The sequence below is a fragment of the Leucoraja erinacea genome, chromosome 10 (assembly GCF_028641065.1).
Source record: "Leucoraja erinacea ecotype New England chromosome 10, Leri_hhj_1, whole genome shotgun sequence".
NCBI lineage: Eukaryota > Metazoa > Chordata > Chondrichthyes > Rajiformes > Rajidae > Leucoraja > Leucoraja erinaceus.
In genome coordinates, this window is record NC_073386.1 from 33,626,760 (window position 1) to 33,644,175 (window position 17,416).

At 44.7% G+C, this 17,416-nt stretch overlaps 1 protein-coding gene across 1 annotated transcript in view; it reads left to right on the forward strand.

Annotated features, from left to right (window-relative positions):
- Positions 1 to 17,416, forward strand: part of lrrc40 (leucine rich repeat containing 40) — a 48,629-nt gene that overhangs the window by 24,790 nt on the left and 6,423 nt on the right. Inside the window, exons 11-13 of the mRNA XM_055641903.1 lie at positions 3,626 to 3,733; positions 10,414 to 10,524; positions 16,053 to 16,130. Of these exons, the coding sequence (XP_055497878.1) occupies positions 3,626 to 3,733; positions 10,414 to 10,524; positions 16,053 to 16,130 (297 nt within the window). The remainder of the gene's footprint in view (positions 1 to 3,625; positions 3,734 to 10,413; positions 10,525 to 16,052; positions 16,131 to 17,416) is intronic.

A 17,416-nucleotide genomic window follows, 5' to 3' on the forward strand; every position in this document is an offset into this window, starting at 1 on the left:
AACTATGGTAGGACTTAAATGGCAGTGTAATAGACAGAGAAATCCAGGAGTATAGGTACATAGACCCTTGAAATTGATGACACGTGGCGAAAAGGCATTTGACACATTTGGCTTCATTAGCCAGCGCATCAAATGCAATAGTTGAGATGCCATTATGCAAATCTACACGTTTTTGGTGAAACCACACAGATTATTGTGCACAGATCTGGGTTCCCAGCTTTAGGAATAATGTCATTAGCTGCAAAGGGTGCACAAAAGATTCACTAGGATGTTACCAAGGAGACTGGGGTGGGGGGTGGCATTGGCTGAGTTACAAAGAGAGACTGGGCAGGCTGGGATTTTTTTTCCCCAGAATGTAGAAGGTTGAGGGGTGACTTTACAGAAATATATAAAATTATGATGGACATAGATAAGGTGAATGGTCACAGTCGTATTCCCATGTTAGGGAAGTCTGAAATAGAGGGCACATTTTTAAGGAGAGAGGGGAAAGATTTAAAGGGGACCCGAGGGGAAACTTTTTCAAAAATGGAACGAGCTGCCAGACGACGTGGTCAAAGCAGGTATAACCAGCTTGGATCAACATCTTGTTTGGCAATGGCAAGTTGGGCCAAAAGCCCTGTATCTCTATAATACTAAAACTCTTTGTCGCGTGCGCGCGTGTCTGGTTCATTTTTCTATTTTCCTATTTTCTTCCAAACGCTAGGCCACAGCCTTCCCATTTTCACACGTTGTACTCACGTTTTTCACGTTGAGGCGATACACGTCTTCCCGCCGCATTCCCACCGATGTTTCCGAACTTTTTAATTGTTTAAAGTCGAGCTGATGGCTGGAGTCTGCAACTAGGGCCGGGCTGAGTACAAGAACCAGGCCGAGTTGCAGACCCTGGCGCTGCTCTACGACCTGGGTAGGTCCTGGGGCAGGGAATGGGGGGGAGGATGAGAAAAATAAGGAGGAGAGAGGGGGTGGGGTGGAGGAGTCTCCTCTTCCCCTCCCCCCCCTCTTCCCTCTTCCCCCTCTCTATCTACCCCCCTCTCTCTCTCTCTATCTACCCCCCTCTCTATCTACCCCCCCTCTACCCCCCTCTCTATCTACCCCCCCCTCTATCTACCCCCCCCTCTCTATCTATCTACCCCCCCTCTATCTACCCCCCCCTCTATCTACCCCCCCTCTCTCTATCTACCCCCCCCCTCTCTCTATCTACCCCCCTCTCTCTATCTACCCCCCTCTCTATCTACCCCCCCCTCTATCTACCCCCCCCTCTCTCTACCCCCCTCTCTATCTACCCCCCCTCTCTATCTACCCCCCTCTCTATATCTACCCCCCCTCTCTCTATCTACCCCCCCTCTCTCTATCTACCCCCCCTCTCTATCTACCCCCCCTCTCTATCTACCCCCCCTCTCTATCTACCCCCCCTCTCTACTACCCCCCCTCTCTACCTACCCCCCCTCTCTATCTACCCCCCTCTCTCTCTACTACCCCCCCTCTCTATCTACCCCTACCCCCCCCCCTCTCTCTCTCCCCCCCTCTCTATCCCCCCCTCTCTGTCTACCCCCCTCTCTGTCTACCCCCCTCTCTGTCTACCCCCCTCTCTGTCTACCCCCCTCTCTGTCTACCCCCCTCTCTGTCTACCCCCCCTCTCTGTCTACCCCCCTCTCTGTCTACCCCCCTCTCTGTCTACCCCCCTCTCTGTCTACCCCCCCTCTCTGTCTACCCCCCCTCTCGTCTACCCCCCTCTCTGTCTACCCCCCCTCTGTCTGTCTACCCCCCTCTCTGTCTACCCCCCTCTCTGTCTACCCCCCTCTCTACCCCCCTCTCTGTCTACCCCCCCCTCTCTGTCTACCCCCCCTCTCTGTCTACCCCCCTCTCTGTCTACCCCCCCTCCTCTCTATCTACCCCCCCTACTCTCTGTCTACCCCCCCCTCTCTGTCTACCCCCCCTCTGTCTACTATCTCTACCCCCCTCTCTATCTACCCCCCCTCTCTATCTCCCCCCCTCTATCTACCCCCCCTCTCTATCTACCCCCCCCTCTCTCTATCTACCCCCCCCTATCTACCCCCCCCTCTCTATCTACCCCCCCTCTCTATCTACCCCCCCCTCTCTATCTACCCCCCTCTCTATCTACCCCCCTCTCTATCTACCCCCCCCTCTATCTACCCCCCCTCTCTATCTACCCCCCCCCCCCTACCCCCCCCTCTCTATCTCCCCCCCCTCTCTATATACCCCCCCCCTCTCTACCCCCCCCCCCCTATCCCCCCCCCACCCCCCCCCCCCCCCCCCCTCTCTCCCCCCCCCCCCCCCTCTCTACCCCCCCCCCCTCTCTACCCCCCCCCTACCCCCCCCCCCCCCTTCTCTGCATGAGTGGTGCAATATTGCGTTGGGGGAAAGGCTTGCATTGGGGGAAAGGGTGAGTGGTGGAATCTTGTGTCGGGGGAGCATACCCAACAGTTCTGTACTTGGTCTAGTGCAATTATAAAACTGACTTTCTACTCTCAATTATTTCAATATAGTTTCCGTCTATCATAAGCAACTCACAATATCCTTATAATTTGTTTTATTCAGATCAAATTTATTTCCACTTTTTATGTGAAATTTTACGAGATAATTTCCACTATTTGCTTAACATACTTTAACCACATGATTATAAATTAATTATTTCATATTACAGAGCAATAGATCTAAAATTGATTGTTCCCTTGTTGCATCCTTATTTTTCTGATCTGGTGATATTACACTCAATTGATTGCAATTTTAAATTCAACATATGAGCTTAAAACTTTATGATGGGAAAGCTTGTTCAAGAGCAATGTAATATTTTTACCATAACCGTAAATACATATTATGTAATTTGCTGTGTAATTATTCAGGTAGATGGCTAACAAAAGCCATGCCTTTTCAGACTTAGTGATTTAATGACGCAGAATTATTTTGCATTATAAACTGTGGATTTAAAAAGAATGCATGGTTTTATCAGCACTGATGTTCAAAGGAGGTTATGATTTTGCTGAAGAGTAGTTTAATCTCTGCGTTGGTTTATAGAAATACTCTGAAGTGATCCGGTAAGCCACACAGTTCTAGAGCAATTATAGATGGCCAATAAATGTTCGCCAAGCAAAACAAAACAAGCTTTTTAAAAAAAAGGATTTGTGCTAACATCACTATTCTAAGGGCAATAATCTTCACAGTGGCCTAGACATTAAATATTAACAGGAGGACGGCACTGAGGTATTGTCACACTCTAGATTTGAACATGGCTATTTTAACACGGGTGGAGTCTCTTATGCTTCTCTTTTTATGCTTGAGTACTTTCTAATCTACAAATCCTCACCTCATCCTGAACTTTGTGTGAATAAGGACCCTGGTAAATATGGCATTAAACTAAGCTGAAGCAGAATAACATTAGAAGATTTTAACTTAAGCTAAATAATCGTGCGCAACAAACAAAGTCCTGGAGTATCTCAGTGGACCAGGCAGCATCTAATGAAGACACGGAGAGGTGATGTTTTGGATCAACCCGCTGAGTTACTGCAACACTTTTAAAATAATTTTTGTTGCTTGACAACAACTAATCATCCTCAATGCATAGTTCAAAACTAAACCTCCTCCTTGTTATTTTGTCCTGGTCTAGTGACAAGAAAGCCACAGTTGTTCCAGATGAAATATTTAATGCCTCTGATGGAGTTCCCATTGGTAGTGTGAACTTGAGCAAGAACTTGTTGACTGCAGTCCCTTCCAGGTAGGTCCAATATACCTACTGCTTGTGATCCTGCTTTGTGTAGTAATATTTAAGAACATTCCAATTCATAGCATAATCTCGGGTCACAGTAGTGTTTGGACATGAAATATAAATAAATCAGTTTCAAATGTATTCTAGTACTAAGAAACACTTAATGCAGTAAGTAATTAGTTAATGAGTGAAACGAAAACAGTGTATCCTGTAGTATTTTGCATTAATGTTAATTTTTGGTATGCTTTAAAGAATCTTTTGCAAATACAAATCCACTTATTGGGTTATTGTAAAATGACATGTATTCTGATAATTGTAATTTCATTTTTCTCCTTCGTTTAGTATCCAGTTCTGAATTAGAATTATGATTCATTTTCCTGTAATATAAAAAGAAACAAACGCAGTAGACCTAAATAAAATCCTAGCATGGCTGATAAACGGTGTACATAAGTGCAACACAAGTACCAGATCATAACCATTTCTGATAAGACAAGGTGCAATCACCTACCCTTGATATTTTATTAGCATAATCTGCACAAATTGCACCCCCTTCCAGTTAAGATTCCTGGAGTCACAATTGACCAGAAACACAACTACATCAGCCACACAAATGCTGTGGAGATGAAAGAAGTACAGATACGATGTATCTTACTGTAAAGGTATCACTTTCTGAAATACCAAAGCCTTTACATGACTTACCAGTCAAAACTCAAGATTGTGATAGATTACCCTCCAATTATCCATCACACAAACCAACACCAAACAACACCATCCACCCCTGCCTTCCTACTTGACTCCATCTACACTTCAAGGGGAAGCAGCAAGCAGTATCAAGGACCATTCCAACCCTGGTCATTCTCTCTTCTCCCCTCACCCTTTGGGATACAAAAGGTTGAAAGCACGTACCACCAGATTCAAGATTAGACTTGTGAATGGACCTCTTGGACACTAAGGATGCACTCCCGATCTTCCAATTTAGCTTGTTGTTGCCCTTGCACCTAAAACAATCTTCACTTTCTCTATAGCTGTATAGTTATATTCTGCACTCTGTTTCCTTTCTCTACTTGTATATGATATGATTGCCCTCATGTACAGTATGATCTGCCTAGATAGCTCGCTAAACAAATTATTTCCACAATATCATGATACTTGTGACAATAATGGAGCAATAACAATAGAATGGATGAGTGTAGAATAATTCCAAGTTGACATAGTTCTGGACAAAGTAACCTGCTTGACTGGATCTCTATCAACCACCTGCAGAAGCTTTTAAAATAGCCCCTCCCCAACCTATAATTGGAACTATTTAATAGGACGAGGGGTCATGAATTTATAGAATACAGAAACAGACTTTTGGCCCATGTTCATGCCAAGCATTCATCATCCCTTTGGCCTGAATTTGGTCCATATCATTCAATGCCTTGCCTAAATATGTGTCTGTTTTAATGTTTCTTGGACTGGTGATTATATCTCATTCCACCACCTCCATTGACTGCTATCAAGAGTCAAGAGTCAAAAGTCAATTTAATTGTCATTTGGACCCCTGGAGGTCCAAACAAAATGCCGTTTCTGCAGCCATACATTACACACAAATAGACCCCAGACACAACATAATTACATTTAACATAAACATCCATCACATAACTGTGATGGAAGGCCAAAAAAAAACTATCTCTCCACTGCACTCTCCCCCCCCCCCCCCCCCGATGTCAGAGTCAAAGTCAAAGCCCCCGGCTGGCGATGGACGATTGTCCCGCGGCCATTGAAGCCACGCTGGGTGGTGCGAGGTCGCACACCGGGTCTTGGTGTTGGAGCCCCCGGTGTGTGCTCGCAAAGTCCCGCGGCCGTTCCAGCCGCGCGGGGCAATGGTGTTAGGCCCCGCTCCAGGAGCTCTTCGACCCCGCAACACGGGCGGGAGAATTCGCCGTCCCCGAAAAGTCTCCCCTCCAGGGAGCCGCGCGGGGTCGTCCGAGCCGTCCGCAGACCCCGCAGTAGCAGCCTCCGACTCAGCAGCAGCAGCAGCAGCAGCAGCAGCGGCAGCGCTCCTCCACCGCTCCACCCGCTCCGGTCTCGGCCAGCTCCGCGACGGCAACGGTGAGTCGGCACCAGAGTCCCCGGCTTCTTCCCGTTGGAGGCCGCTCCTCGTTGTGGCCTCAACGACACCTGAGACCCGACGAGAGAAAAGGTCGGGTCTCCAGTGCAGGGAGAGATTCAAAAGTTTTCCCCCCCCCCTCCCACCCCCACCCCCATCCCCCCACACACACACACCCCAACATAAAATAAAAAAAACTACACAGAAACACAGACAAAAAATAACAAAAACGCGGACAGGCTGCAGAGGCCGCTGCTGGCCAGAGCCGCGCCGCCTACCGGATGAGCTCTTTGTAACATGTAATTACTACTATGTAATTTTATATACCTCAATCAGGTTACCTTTCAGCCTCCTTTGCTCCAGAAAAAACAAGCCCAGCTCATCTAAGCTCTCTCCATAACTAAAGTCCTCTAATCCAGTCAACCTCCTTTGCACTCTCTCCAGTGCAAATGTGTCCTTCCTAGAGTATGGTGACCAGAACTGCACACAATAACCAAGTTGTTTAGAGATTCAGCTTGGAAACAGGCCCTTCAGCTCACCGGGTCTGCGCCAACAAACGATCACCCGTACATTTCACTTTGACGTGATCATAAGGTATCATTCATTAAAATTCTTAAGGGGATGGACAGGCTAGATGCAGGAAGATTGTTCCCGATGTTGGGGAAGTCCAGAACAAGGGGTCACAGTTTAAGGATAAGGGGGAAATCTTTTAGGACCAAGATGAGGAAAACATTTTTCACACAGAGGGTGGTGAATCTCTGGAATTCTCTGCCACAGAAGGTAGTTGAGGCCAGTTCATTGGCTATATTTAAGAGGGAGTTAGATGTGGCCCATGTGGCTAAAGGGATCAGGGGATATGGAGAGAAGGCAGGTACAGGATACTGAGTTGGATGATCAGCCATGATCATATTGAATGGCGGTGCAGGCTCGAAGGGCCGAATGGCCTACTCCTGCACCTATTTTCTATGTTTCTATGTCTATGTTTCATTTAATTTACAGAAGCCAATTAACGTACAAACCTGTACGTCTTTAGGATTTAGTTTAGTTTGGAGATACAGCATGGAAACAGGCTATCTGGCCCACCATGTTCGTGCCGACTAGCGATCCCTGTACGTTAGTTCTATCTTCCGCACTGGGAACAATTTACAGAAGCCAATTAACCTAAAAACCTGTATGTCTTTGGATTGTGGGAGGAAACGTGAGCGCCCAAATAGCACACAGGTCTCTGAAATTACAGCCCGGCCGGAGCAGGCAGATCCATTCCCATAGCCGACTTCCGAGGCCACTTTGCTGGCCCACATCAAGGTCCCTGGACGGGCGAGGCGGACCATTCTGGTTCCATTGGACGCCTTGCTGATGCTGTGACCTCTGTTTGTTCGACAAAATAGATAATCCAGAAAGGCTCTGGCTCCTTGATGCTTGGGGCCCGTGTCTTGGGGGGGAAAAGGGATACTTTGTTCCATCATCTTCACACAACAACATTTAAGAAGCAGAAACTGAACATGCAATACTAGGATGATGATTACAAAGACAATTAATCCTTGAACCAAGGAGTTTCTAATCAATCCCAGCCATTCCATTGCCCATCCCCACATAAACCAGGGACTCTTCCTATTACCGTCGTGTATCTTGGCTGTTGCTTTGCGGATGCAGTCAGCCGGATGAGTTTGAGATTAGTTTATTGTCATGTGTACCGAGATAGAGTGAAAAGCTTTTGCAGTGTGCTAATGAGTCAGTGGAAAAACAATACATGATTACAATTGAGCCTTCCACCGTGTACAGATACATGAAAAGAGAATGATGTGAATAACATTTAGTGCAAGATAAAGCCAGTAATGTCTGATCAAAGGTAGTCCAACTGTCTCCAATGAGGTAGATAGTGGTTCAGGACTAAGAAGGGTCTCGACCCGAAACGGCACTCATTCCTTCTCTCCAGAGATACTGCCTGTCCCGCCTGAGTTACTCCAGCATTTTGTGTCTACCTTTGATTTAAACCAGCATCTGCAGTTCTTTCCTGCACAGTAGTTCACGACTGCTCTCTTGTTGTGGTAGTTGTGGTAATAATAACAGCTAGGAAAAAATCTGTCCCTGAATCTAGAGGTGTGCTTTTATATACTTCTATACCTTTTGTTCAATGGGAGAGGGGAGAAGAGGAAGTGACCAGGGTGCGATTCGTCCTTGATTATGCTGGTGACCTTGCCAAAATAGCGTGAGGTATATGTACGGGATTCACAATGATATGGTCGTAAGGATTCTGAACTCACTTATTCATAGTAGACAGAGAGTTGTGGTGGAAGCTAGATATTCTAACTGGAGACCTGTGACCAGTGGAATTCCACAGGGATCTGTGCTGGGACCTCTGATGTTTGTAATGTATATAAATGACCTAGATGTAATATAGTCTGAAGAAGGGTCTCGACCCGAAAAGTCACCCATTCCTTCTCTCCAGAGATACTGCCTATCCCGCTGAATTACTCCAGCATTTTGTGTCTACTTTAGATGTAATATAGATGGGTCTCTGTAAGTAAGTTTGCTGACAACATCAAAATTAGGGGAGCTACAGTGAGGAAGGCTATCATAAGATACAGCAAGATATAGATCAGCTGCAGAAATGGCAGATGGAATTTAACCCGAACAAGTGCAAGAGAGTTGTACTTTGGAAGGTTGAATGTTAGGCGAGAGTTTACAGTTAATATGTACAGTTAAAGAATGCATTTGGTGTGCATACCTTCAATGCTACCGGTATTGAATATAAGAGTTAGGAAGGAGTGATGGAGTTCCAGAGGACTTCGACTAGGCTGCTCATGGAGTATTGCAAGCAGTTCTGGTTGTTCCATTACAGGAAAGATGGGGAAGTTTACCAGAATACTCCCTGGATTAAAGGTTCAATTACAGGGAGAGGTTGGATAGACTTGGATTGTTTTCTCTGGAACATTGGAGGTTGAGGGGAGACTTGATAGAATTATATAAAACTAGACTACCCTGTCACACTGGAGGCCTGGTCCCCCAATGCAACCCGTTCCACAACGCAATATTCCACCACTCACCCATAGCCCCCAACTACGCAGGCGCGACTCATTTCCCCTCATCCCTCCCCCTCTTCCTCCCTCTCCTTTCCCCTACCCTCAGTCACTCCCTCCCTCCATAATCCTCTCCCCTCCCTACTCCCCTCCTCTCCCTCTATCCCCTCTCCTCCCCCACTCTCCCACCCCAGGATTTAGAAGTTGCCGCTCCTCTCCCTTCTAGCGTGCCCCTGAGGAGCATCAGCCATCGGCGCCCTCAGAGCCGGGCCTCTGATCGGCCCGGAAGTACCAGCAGCTACGGCCGTGCCGGTGTGCGGGCGGAGGGGGGTTCTGTGGGTGGGGGGAGAGCTCGGTAGCGCTATCGCGTACCATTTTTGCGCAAATAGAAAAACCGCGCAAACCAGAAGAGCACAAGATCAGAGTTTTAGTTATGTATAGATAGATTATGAGGTTTAGATAGGTTAGGCAGTTAAAATCTTTTCCCCAGGTTGAAATGTCCAACACTAGAGGGCATAGCTATAAGGTGAGATGGGGAAAGTTTTAATGGAAATATGCGTGGCAAGTTTTTTTTGGTATGGGTCTGGAATGTTTCACCAGGGCTTGTGGTGGAGGCAGATACGATTATGGCGTTTAAACAGAATTTAGATGAGCACAGGGAAGTGTAGGGAATAGAGGGATATATTTTAGGCAGATTAGATCAGCTAGGCATCATGTTCAGCACAAATCTCTGGCCCAGGAGCTGTGGTGGTTTAGTGTGGTAGAAAGGTATAATCAATATTCTCATGGTCACGATTAGCGGGTCAGGGGAGTTAGTGTGAAGGGGAACAGACAGGAAAGTGATTCTGACACCAAAGTCAGATCAGCCATGATTGAATAATCTTACATCTATATTTATTTTCTTAAGGAGAAGTAGAGGGAAAGTCTTGGTAAAGCTGTTCCTGACAGTTGAGGGTTAAGGATGTATAATTATTCATTGTAATTAAATCAAGAATTAACAAACCTTATAAATAGAACAGGAGTAGGCTCGTTCACCACTGATGCTGATTTTAGCTACTTTCCTACACTAATGTACTCATGATTTTAAAGGCAGAATTAATTGCAATTCTGAATGTACAATTTATATTTTAAAACATTGTTGATAACATTGCATAACTTTGATTTTAATTTCTATTTTTCAAAAGCCCCGATTGTTGTAAAATAATCTTTACGTCGAAAAGTGAGCAATAAATAGTTGGGTTTCTATTTTGATAAAATTATTTGCTGTTGTGAAGGATATTTTCTTATCAACTGCTTTACAAAGATATTGTAAAGAAAACTACTGGAATTGTTGGTCTAAATGGTAGCTATATAAATATATATATCCCGTCCCCTCAAAAGACAGTGGTTTTTAAATTCAGATTTTTGAACATTTTCATTAATAACTCGAGAAATAACACAAACACACAAACAAATAAATATACATCCACGGTCAGAGTTTTATAAGTATAGATATAATACATATATAACCATTTGGTGTTCTTATGATAAAGATACAAAGAGGATGCCAATAATATTAATATTATCTTTTTGTGCAGGATTACAGAACTGAAGGCCACAGTGACTGATGTAAATCTTGGTTTTAACAAGCTTGGTTCAATTTCCTTGGAACTTTGCACACTGGAGCACCTGCTACATCTGGATCTTAGGTATGTTGGGATCTTGCATACATGTGTGATGCTCTAATTTGTGACTTCTGGGGCAACGTAGATCCATTCATCTTATACAAAAAATGACCCTTCAAATTTGTTTTGCTTAATAATTAGGTGGAAATTCCACCTGTGATAAACAACATGGAGTATGAAGGAATAGGTCTTTAACAAGACTTTTGACAAGGTCCTGATGGTAGATTGGTCCAGGTGAGATCTCATATCATCCAGTGTGTGCTTGCAAGTTGGATGCAAAATTAGTTTGTGGAAGGATGCAGATGCTTGTTTATCAAATTGGAGGCCTGTGACCAGTGCTGTGCACATAAATCTGTGCTGGGTCCCCTGCAGTTTGTCACGTACCAGTAGTCCTGCCAAAACAAGTGTTGCCATAATATGAATTGAATATAAAGCTAGTGATGAATTTGGCAACATTATTTGCATTATACGGGCTGAATTGGTTATAGCATAATTTTCAGTAGGAACTAGAGAACTGCTTAAAAATTACCTATTCCTTCTCTCCAGAGATGCTGCCTGTCCCGCTGAGTTATTCCAGCATTTTGTGTCTACCTCTTAAAAAGTACCTTGGAAATTGACAAGCTGGACAATACTGTCTTGGTTTTAAACAAGATAGGGGACAAAAATAAATGTTTCCATGTAACTTGCTTACAGTATTGAAATACATTTGTCTCTTAAGAATACTGTTGCTACTTTAATTACAGTTGGCCATTGAAAATGGCAAGCAATCACTTCTGCTGACACTTGTATTCAACATCCTTTTGTATCTTTAGCTTAGATTAACAAAAATAAACTTATTGGTATTGAAATTACCTTTATTTTAAAAAGATCCTACAGGAAGGATAACCTTGTTATTACAAGTCTGAAACACTCTAACCATTAACACCCTATCACCCATTGGCACAATTGTCTTTATACGATGATTTTCTAAAATACGAGGTATCTTTGAATGCAACTGTCATGTTGTAGCAGAACTACCGGTTTATTAATGATTTAGATGAGAATGAAGGTGACATGATTCGAAAGTTTGCAGATGGCAACTTTGTAGTTTAGCTGACTGAAGAAGGTTGCCTAAGGTTACAGCAGAATCTAGATGAACTGGGTAAAGGACAAGTGTGAAATGATGCATTTTGGGAAGTTAGACCAGGGTAACATTTGCACAGACAGGCCCACCGGGAGTTTTGTAGAGCAGGGAAAACTTGGGGTACAAGTTCATCATCCCAGATTGTGGCGACAAATGTATAGGTTGTTGGTGAGACTGCACCTGGAATATTTTGGTCAGTTCTTGTTGCCCTACTATAGGAAGGATATGATTAAGCAATTAAGCTAGAGAGTATGCAGTAAAGATTCACAAGGATATTGCCAGGACAGGTGAGAGATTCAGTTGTAAGGGAAACTGGATAAGCTGCAACGTTTTTCTTTGAGTGAAGAAGGCTGAGCAGGTGACCTTATAGAGGTTTAAAAATATCATGAAGGGCATAGATAAGATAATGGTCACAGTCTTTTTCCCAGGGTAGGGGAGCCTAAAACTGTTCACATCCGGTTGCCGCATTACAGGAAAGATGTGAGGCTTTGGAGATGGTGCAGAGGAGATTTACCAGAATGCTGCCTGGATTAGAAGGATCAGCTCCAGGGAGATGTTGGATAGACTTGGATTGTTTGTTGGAATGCCTGAGGTTGAGGGTAGACTTGATAAAGTATATAAAATTATGAGATGCATTGGCTTTACTGCATTTAAAACTATTTTGGATTACAATCCTCTCTATCATCAACTGGCACTGTTCCAACCTGTTTCAAGCTCGCGGTGGTCCAGCCCCTCCTGAAAAAACCTAACCTAGACCCCACCTTGCCTAGTAACTACAGACCTATTTCCAAACTGCCTTTCCTCTCAAAAGTCTTTGAAAAGGTAATTCTAAATCAACTAATGCCTTACCTACACCAAAATACCATCCTGTAAAGTTTCCAATCAGGTTTCAGGGCCCACCACAGCACAGAGTCTGCCTTGCTGAAGGTGACAACGACTTGCTTCTCGCCATCGACTCCTGAGGTCATCCTACGTGCCCCTCCGACTCCATCAAAACGATAACAGGCAGCCTTGGAAGCCTAACCTCCTTGGTCAAACCGCACGTCAAAAACCGTGGCGTGATATTTGACTCCGCATTAAAGTTTGACAAGCAAGTCAACACTGTGGTAAAAGCTAGTTTCTTCCAGTTTCGTACTATAGCTAAAATCAAACCATTCCTCCAATTAGTGGACCTTGAAAAAATCATCCACACATTCATCTCCTCCTGTCTTGACTACTGCAACTCCCTATACACTGGTATCAGCCAATCATCCCTGTCCCTCCTGCAATTGGTTCAAAACGCCGCAGCGAGACTTCTGACGGGTACCCGTAAAAAGGGACCACATCACCACGATTCTGTCCTCAGATAAGCAAGAAAAATCCTTTAGGAAACACAAGGACTTGCATCAAGTGATTATACTGCAAAAGAAAATATACTAAGAATATAAGGCTGGAAATTTTTATTAAAGCTGAGATCCATTAAAACAAGGTACATTGCAGGCCCAATAATTTTTTGGGCATGGGTCTATTTCTGCATGATTCTATTGTATACAAGACCCTGGAGCTCTTGCATAATAAAATAAGCACCATACATTGACATTTAATGCACGCTGGGGCTTTTTATACCGTCTGCTTGAGTGACTTGATTATCTCCATCAATGGTGTGGGTATGTGTAGTTTACCAGGGAGTCGGGGGCAGAAAACCAGGGGGGGGGTCTGGGGGGGGGGGGGGGGGGGGCCCACCGCCCCCCCCCCCCTTTTGATCCCACCCATTTTTTGTAATCCGGATTTTAAAACCCAGTGAAATCTCCGCTTTTGGCAACAGTGGGGGTGGGACCGCTGATGGAGGGCGCCGATTGGACGAGAGAGATGTCGGTCAGCAGGCAATGGGGGCGGGACCATGATGATTCAGTGCGATGATTGGAGGACGGAGGTGTCGGTCAGAGGCGAATGTAAGGGGGGGGGGTGGTGGGACTGAGGATAGAGCGCTGTGATTGGAGGAGGAAGATGTGCCAAAACACTCGGCAGACCTGCACCGCAGCCAGGATTGATCCCGGCTTTCCGGCGCTGCAATCGCTGCCGAACCATCCGAGAGCCCCCCCCCCCTCCCCCCCAGCCCGAGGGTGGCCAGAGACGTTGGGAGTCAGACGGATGCGGTGCCCCCAGGCCCACAGCCAGCGCATAGAAGCAGCGCTAAATCCAGCTCAACTCTGCATGTCCCGCCAGGTTAACCTACAGTCCTGCCTGGATTTACGGGAAATATGTCATCAGTCCAGGCATGACCAGGCGAGACAGGCAGAGTTGAGCTGCATTTAGCGCTGAATTGAGCCTCCGAAGCCTCGCGCGTGTGTGTGAGTGGGTGCATGCGCGCGCGGCCGCCAAGATATTGTGTGTCCCCTGTCCCGGGTCCCCTCCATATTTTGATATCGATTTCCGTGCCTGCAGGGAGTACAAATACTTTGGAGTGTACCTGGACAGTAAAAGTGGACGGGTCCAGGAAAGCTGAGGCCCTGTACAAGAAGGGACAGAGCCGGCTGTACTTTTTGAGAAGGCTCCGCTCCTTCAACGTCTGCAGTAAGATGCTGCAGATGTTCTACCAATCGATGGTAGCCAGTGCCATCTTATTTGCTGCCGTGTGTTGGGGTAGCAGGGCTATGGCCACGGACACCAATAGGATTAACAAATTCGTCAGGAAGGCTGGCTCTGTCTTAGGGGCAGGGTTGGATTCGTGGGAGGTGGTCTTGGAGGGGAGGATGCTCCTCGAACTGCGGAGCATCCTGGACAATACAGCTTACCCCCTCCATGACACACCTGAGGTGTACCTTCAACAACTGAGTTCCACCAAGATGCAGGACAGAACATCACAGGTTAGATCTTTCTTCCCTGTGGCTATTAAACTGTATAACTCCTTTCCCCTTCTGTCGTGGGGTAGATTCAGACTGACTCCTTTCTCTCTCTCCCCCCCCCCCCCCCCCCCCCAACCTTTGCACATCTCCAATTCTTTCCATGTCACTTTAATTTCATGTTTCATGTATTTTGTGCATTTATGACTGTTGGCAGATCAATTTCCCTCCTGGGATCATTAAAGGTCTATCGTACCATATCGTATGCCCCCAGCTGATCAAGTATGCATAAATGGTTGCTATAACCATATATAACCATATAACAATTACAGCACGGAAACAGACCATCTCGACCCTTCTAGTCCGTGCCGAACACGTATTCTCCCCTAGTCCCATATACCTACGCTCAGACCATAACCCTCCATTCCTGTCCCGTCCATATAACTAACCAATTTATTTTTAAATGATAAAAACGAACCTGCCTCCACCACTTTCACTGGAAGCTCATTCCACACAGCCACCACTCTCTGAGTAAAGAAGTTCCCCCTCATGTTACCCCTAAACTTCTGTCCCTTAATTCTCAAGTCATGTCCCCTTGTTTGAATCTTCCCTACTCTCAGTGGGAAAAGCTTATCCACGTCAACTCTGCCTATCCCGCTCATCATTTTAAAGACCTCTATCAAGTCCCCCCCTTAACCTTCTGCTCCAAAGAATAAAGACCACTTGTTCAACCTTTCTCTGTAACTTAGTTGCTGAAACCCAGGAAACAGTCTAGTAAATCTCCTCTGTACTCTCTCTATTTTGTTGACATTCTTCCTATAATTATGCGACCAAAATTGTACACCATACTCCAGAATTGGCCACATCAATGCCTTGTACAATTTTAACATTACATCACAACTTCTATACTCAATGCTCTGATTTATAAAGGCCAGCACACCAAAAGCTTTCTTTACCACCCTATCTACATGAGATTCCACTTTCAGGGAACTGTGCACAGTTATTCCCAGGTCCCTCTGTTCACCTGCATTCTTCAATTCCCTACCATTTACCATGTACGTCCTATGGAAATGAAATCAATCTTTATTTGCATACTTTTGGATGCTACTGTGTCAGTGGGGTTGCTTCTGAGCACCAGTGCAGTGTGATCACAAAAGCCCCTGATGCAAATTTCAGGATCAACTGCTCAATCAATTTGATTTCTGATAACTCTGTCTTAATTGTTCTTTGTGATGGAATTTCCAGGCTATTACCAGAATATTGACATTTCCACTTTTTATAACAAGAGCAGTTATATAAGCTAAATAATAGCATGGACATTAAAACTGGATGTCAAAAATATTAATGGTACAAAATGAATCAAGATAGACAATAGACATAGTCTATATTAAGTTTTTCAGCAAACTTTTTTCAGTTGCACTTTTATAACTTGTTACTAAAAGAGTCTTATAGTTTTAAAAGATAACATGATCGGTGCGACTTGCGGGAGGATGATGAAGATTTGGTCAGTATGGTGTGTAGGTGGTCGTTACAAATGAAACTTGTACTTCTGCACATATGATAACTTTCTGACATTACCTTATCATTATTATTTCCTTTATTCTAAGAAATAACCTTTTGACTTCACTGCCTATGGAAATGAAAAGACTGCAACGATTACAAACTGTAATCCTCTCAGTTAACAGGTCAGTATTTTATTTGGGGTTAATGTAGTATTCAAACTTTGTTCTTTAGATGACAGATTATAGATATTATCTTGCATTTTTTAGGACTGGTGTGAATTTATTTCCATCTGCATATAACATTCAAAGTAGCTTCTATCTGTTCTGCTGAGAAAACCAGTATGAACAGAACATCTTCATTCAGAACAGTATTCTTGCATTCAAAACCTACATCATTTATTTAGTCCACACACAGATGAAGCAGCAACATACTTGTATGTCATGAAAGGCCCAAGTTACTTCACACATGAAGACGACTTTGGGTGCAGGTGAATATATTGGTTTATTAGTGTCACACGTACTGAGAAACAGTGGAAAAACTTTGTTTTGCTTGTTAACTTGGTAAAAAATATCTGTATCTGTTAACAATTAAAACCATACAACGGGTAGTGTAAAAAGAAAAGAATGCAGAAGCAGAACAGTGCAGAATATAGTGTTTCCAGCTGCAGAGAAAATGCAGATAAGAAAAAGTGCGACAAGGTAAACAGGCCTGTGACTAGTGGAGTGCCTCAGAGATTATTGTTGGGCTCATTGAGAATAAGAGTCATGAAGTAATGATGCAGCTCAATAAGACTTTGATTAGGCTGCATTTGGAGTATTATTTGCAGTTCTGATCACTTATTACAGGAAGGATATGGAGGCTTTGGAGAGGGAGAGATTTGCCTGATTTTGATTGTTTTCTCTGGAACACCGGAGATTGAGGGGAGATCTGATGGTGCTGCATAAAATTGTGAAAGGTGTAGGTAAAGTAGACGGTCAAAATCATTTCCCCAGGGTGGTAATGTCAAAGACTGGAGGGCATAGCTGAATGTGGGATTGGCAAAGCCTAAAGGAGATGCGCGAGGTCAGTTTTTTTTTTTTACAGAGATGGGTAGGTACCTGGAGCATGCTGCCACGGGTTACGGTGGACAGAGTTACGCTTTGGAGGGAATGGAGGATATGGAACATTGAACCGTACAGCACAAGAACAGACCCTTCGGTCCACAATGTCTGTGCCGAACATGATGCCAAGACCAACTCTTATCTGCCCGCATGTAATCCATATCCCTCCATTCCCTGCATATCCATATTCCTATTCAAAAGTCTCCTGCATGTTGCATCTGCCTCAATCACCACCTCTGGCAGCTCGTTCCAGGCACTGCTAAAATAAAATGCCCCACATATCTATTTAAACTTTGCCTCTCCCACTGTAAAGCTAAGCCCTTTAGTATTTGATTTTTCTATCCTGGGAAAAAGTTCTATCTATGCCT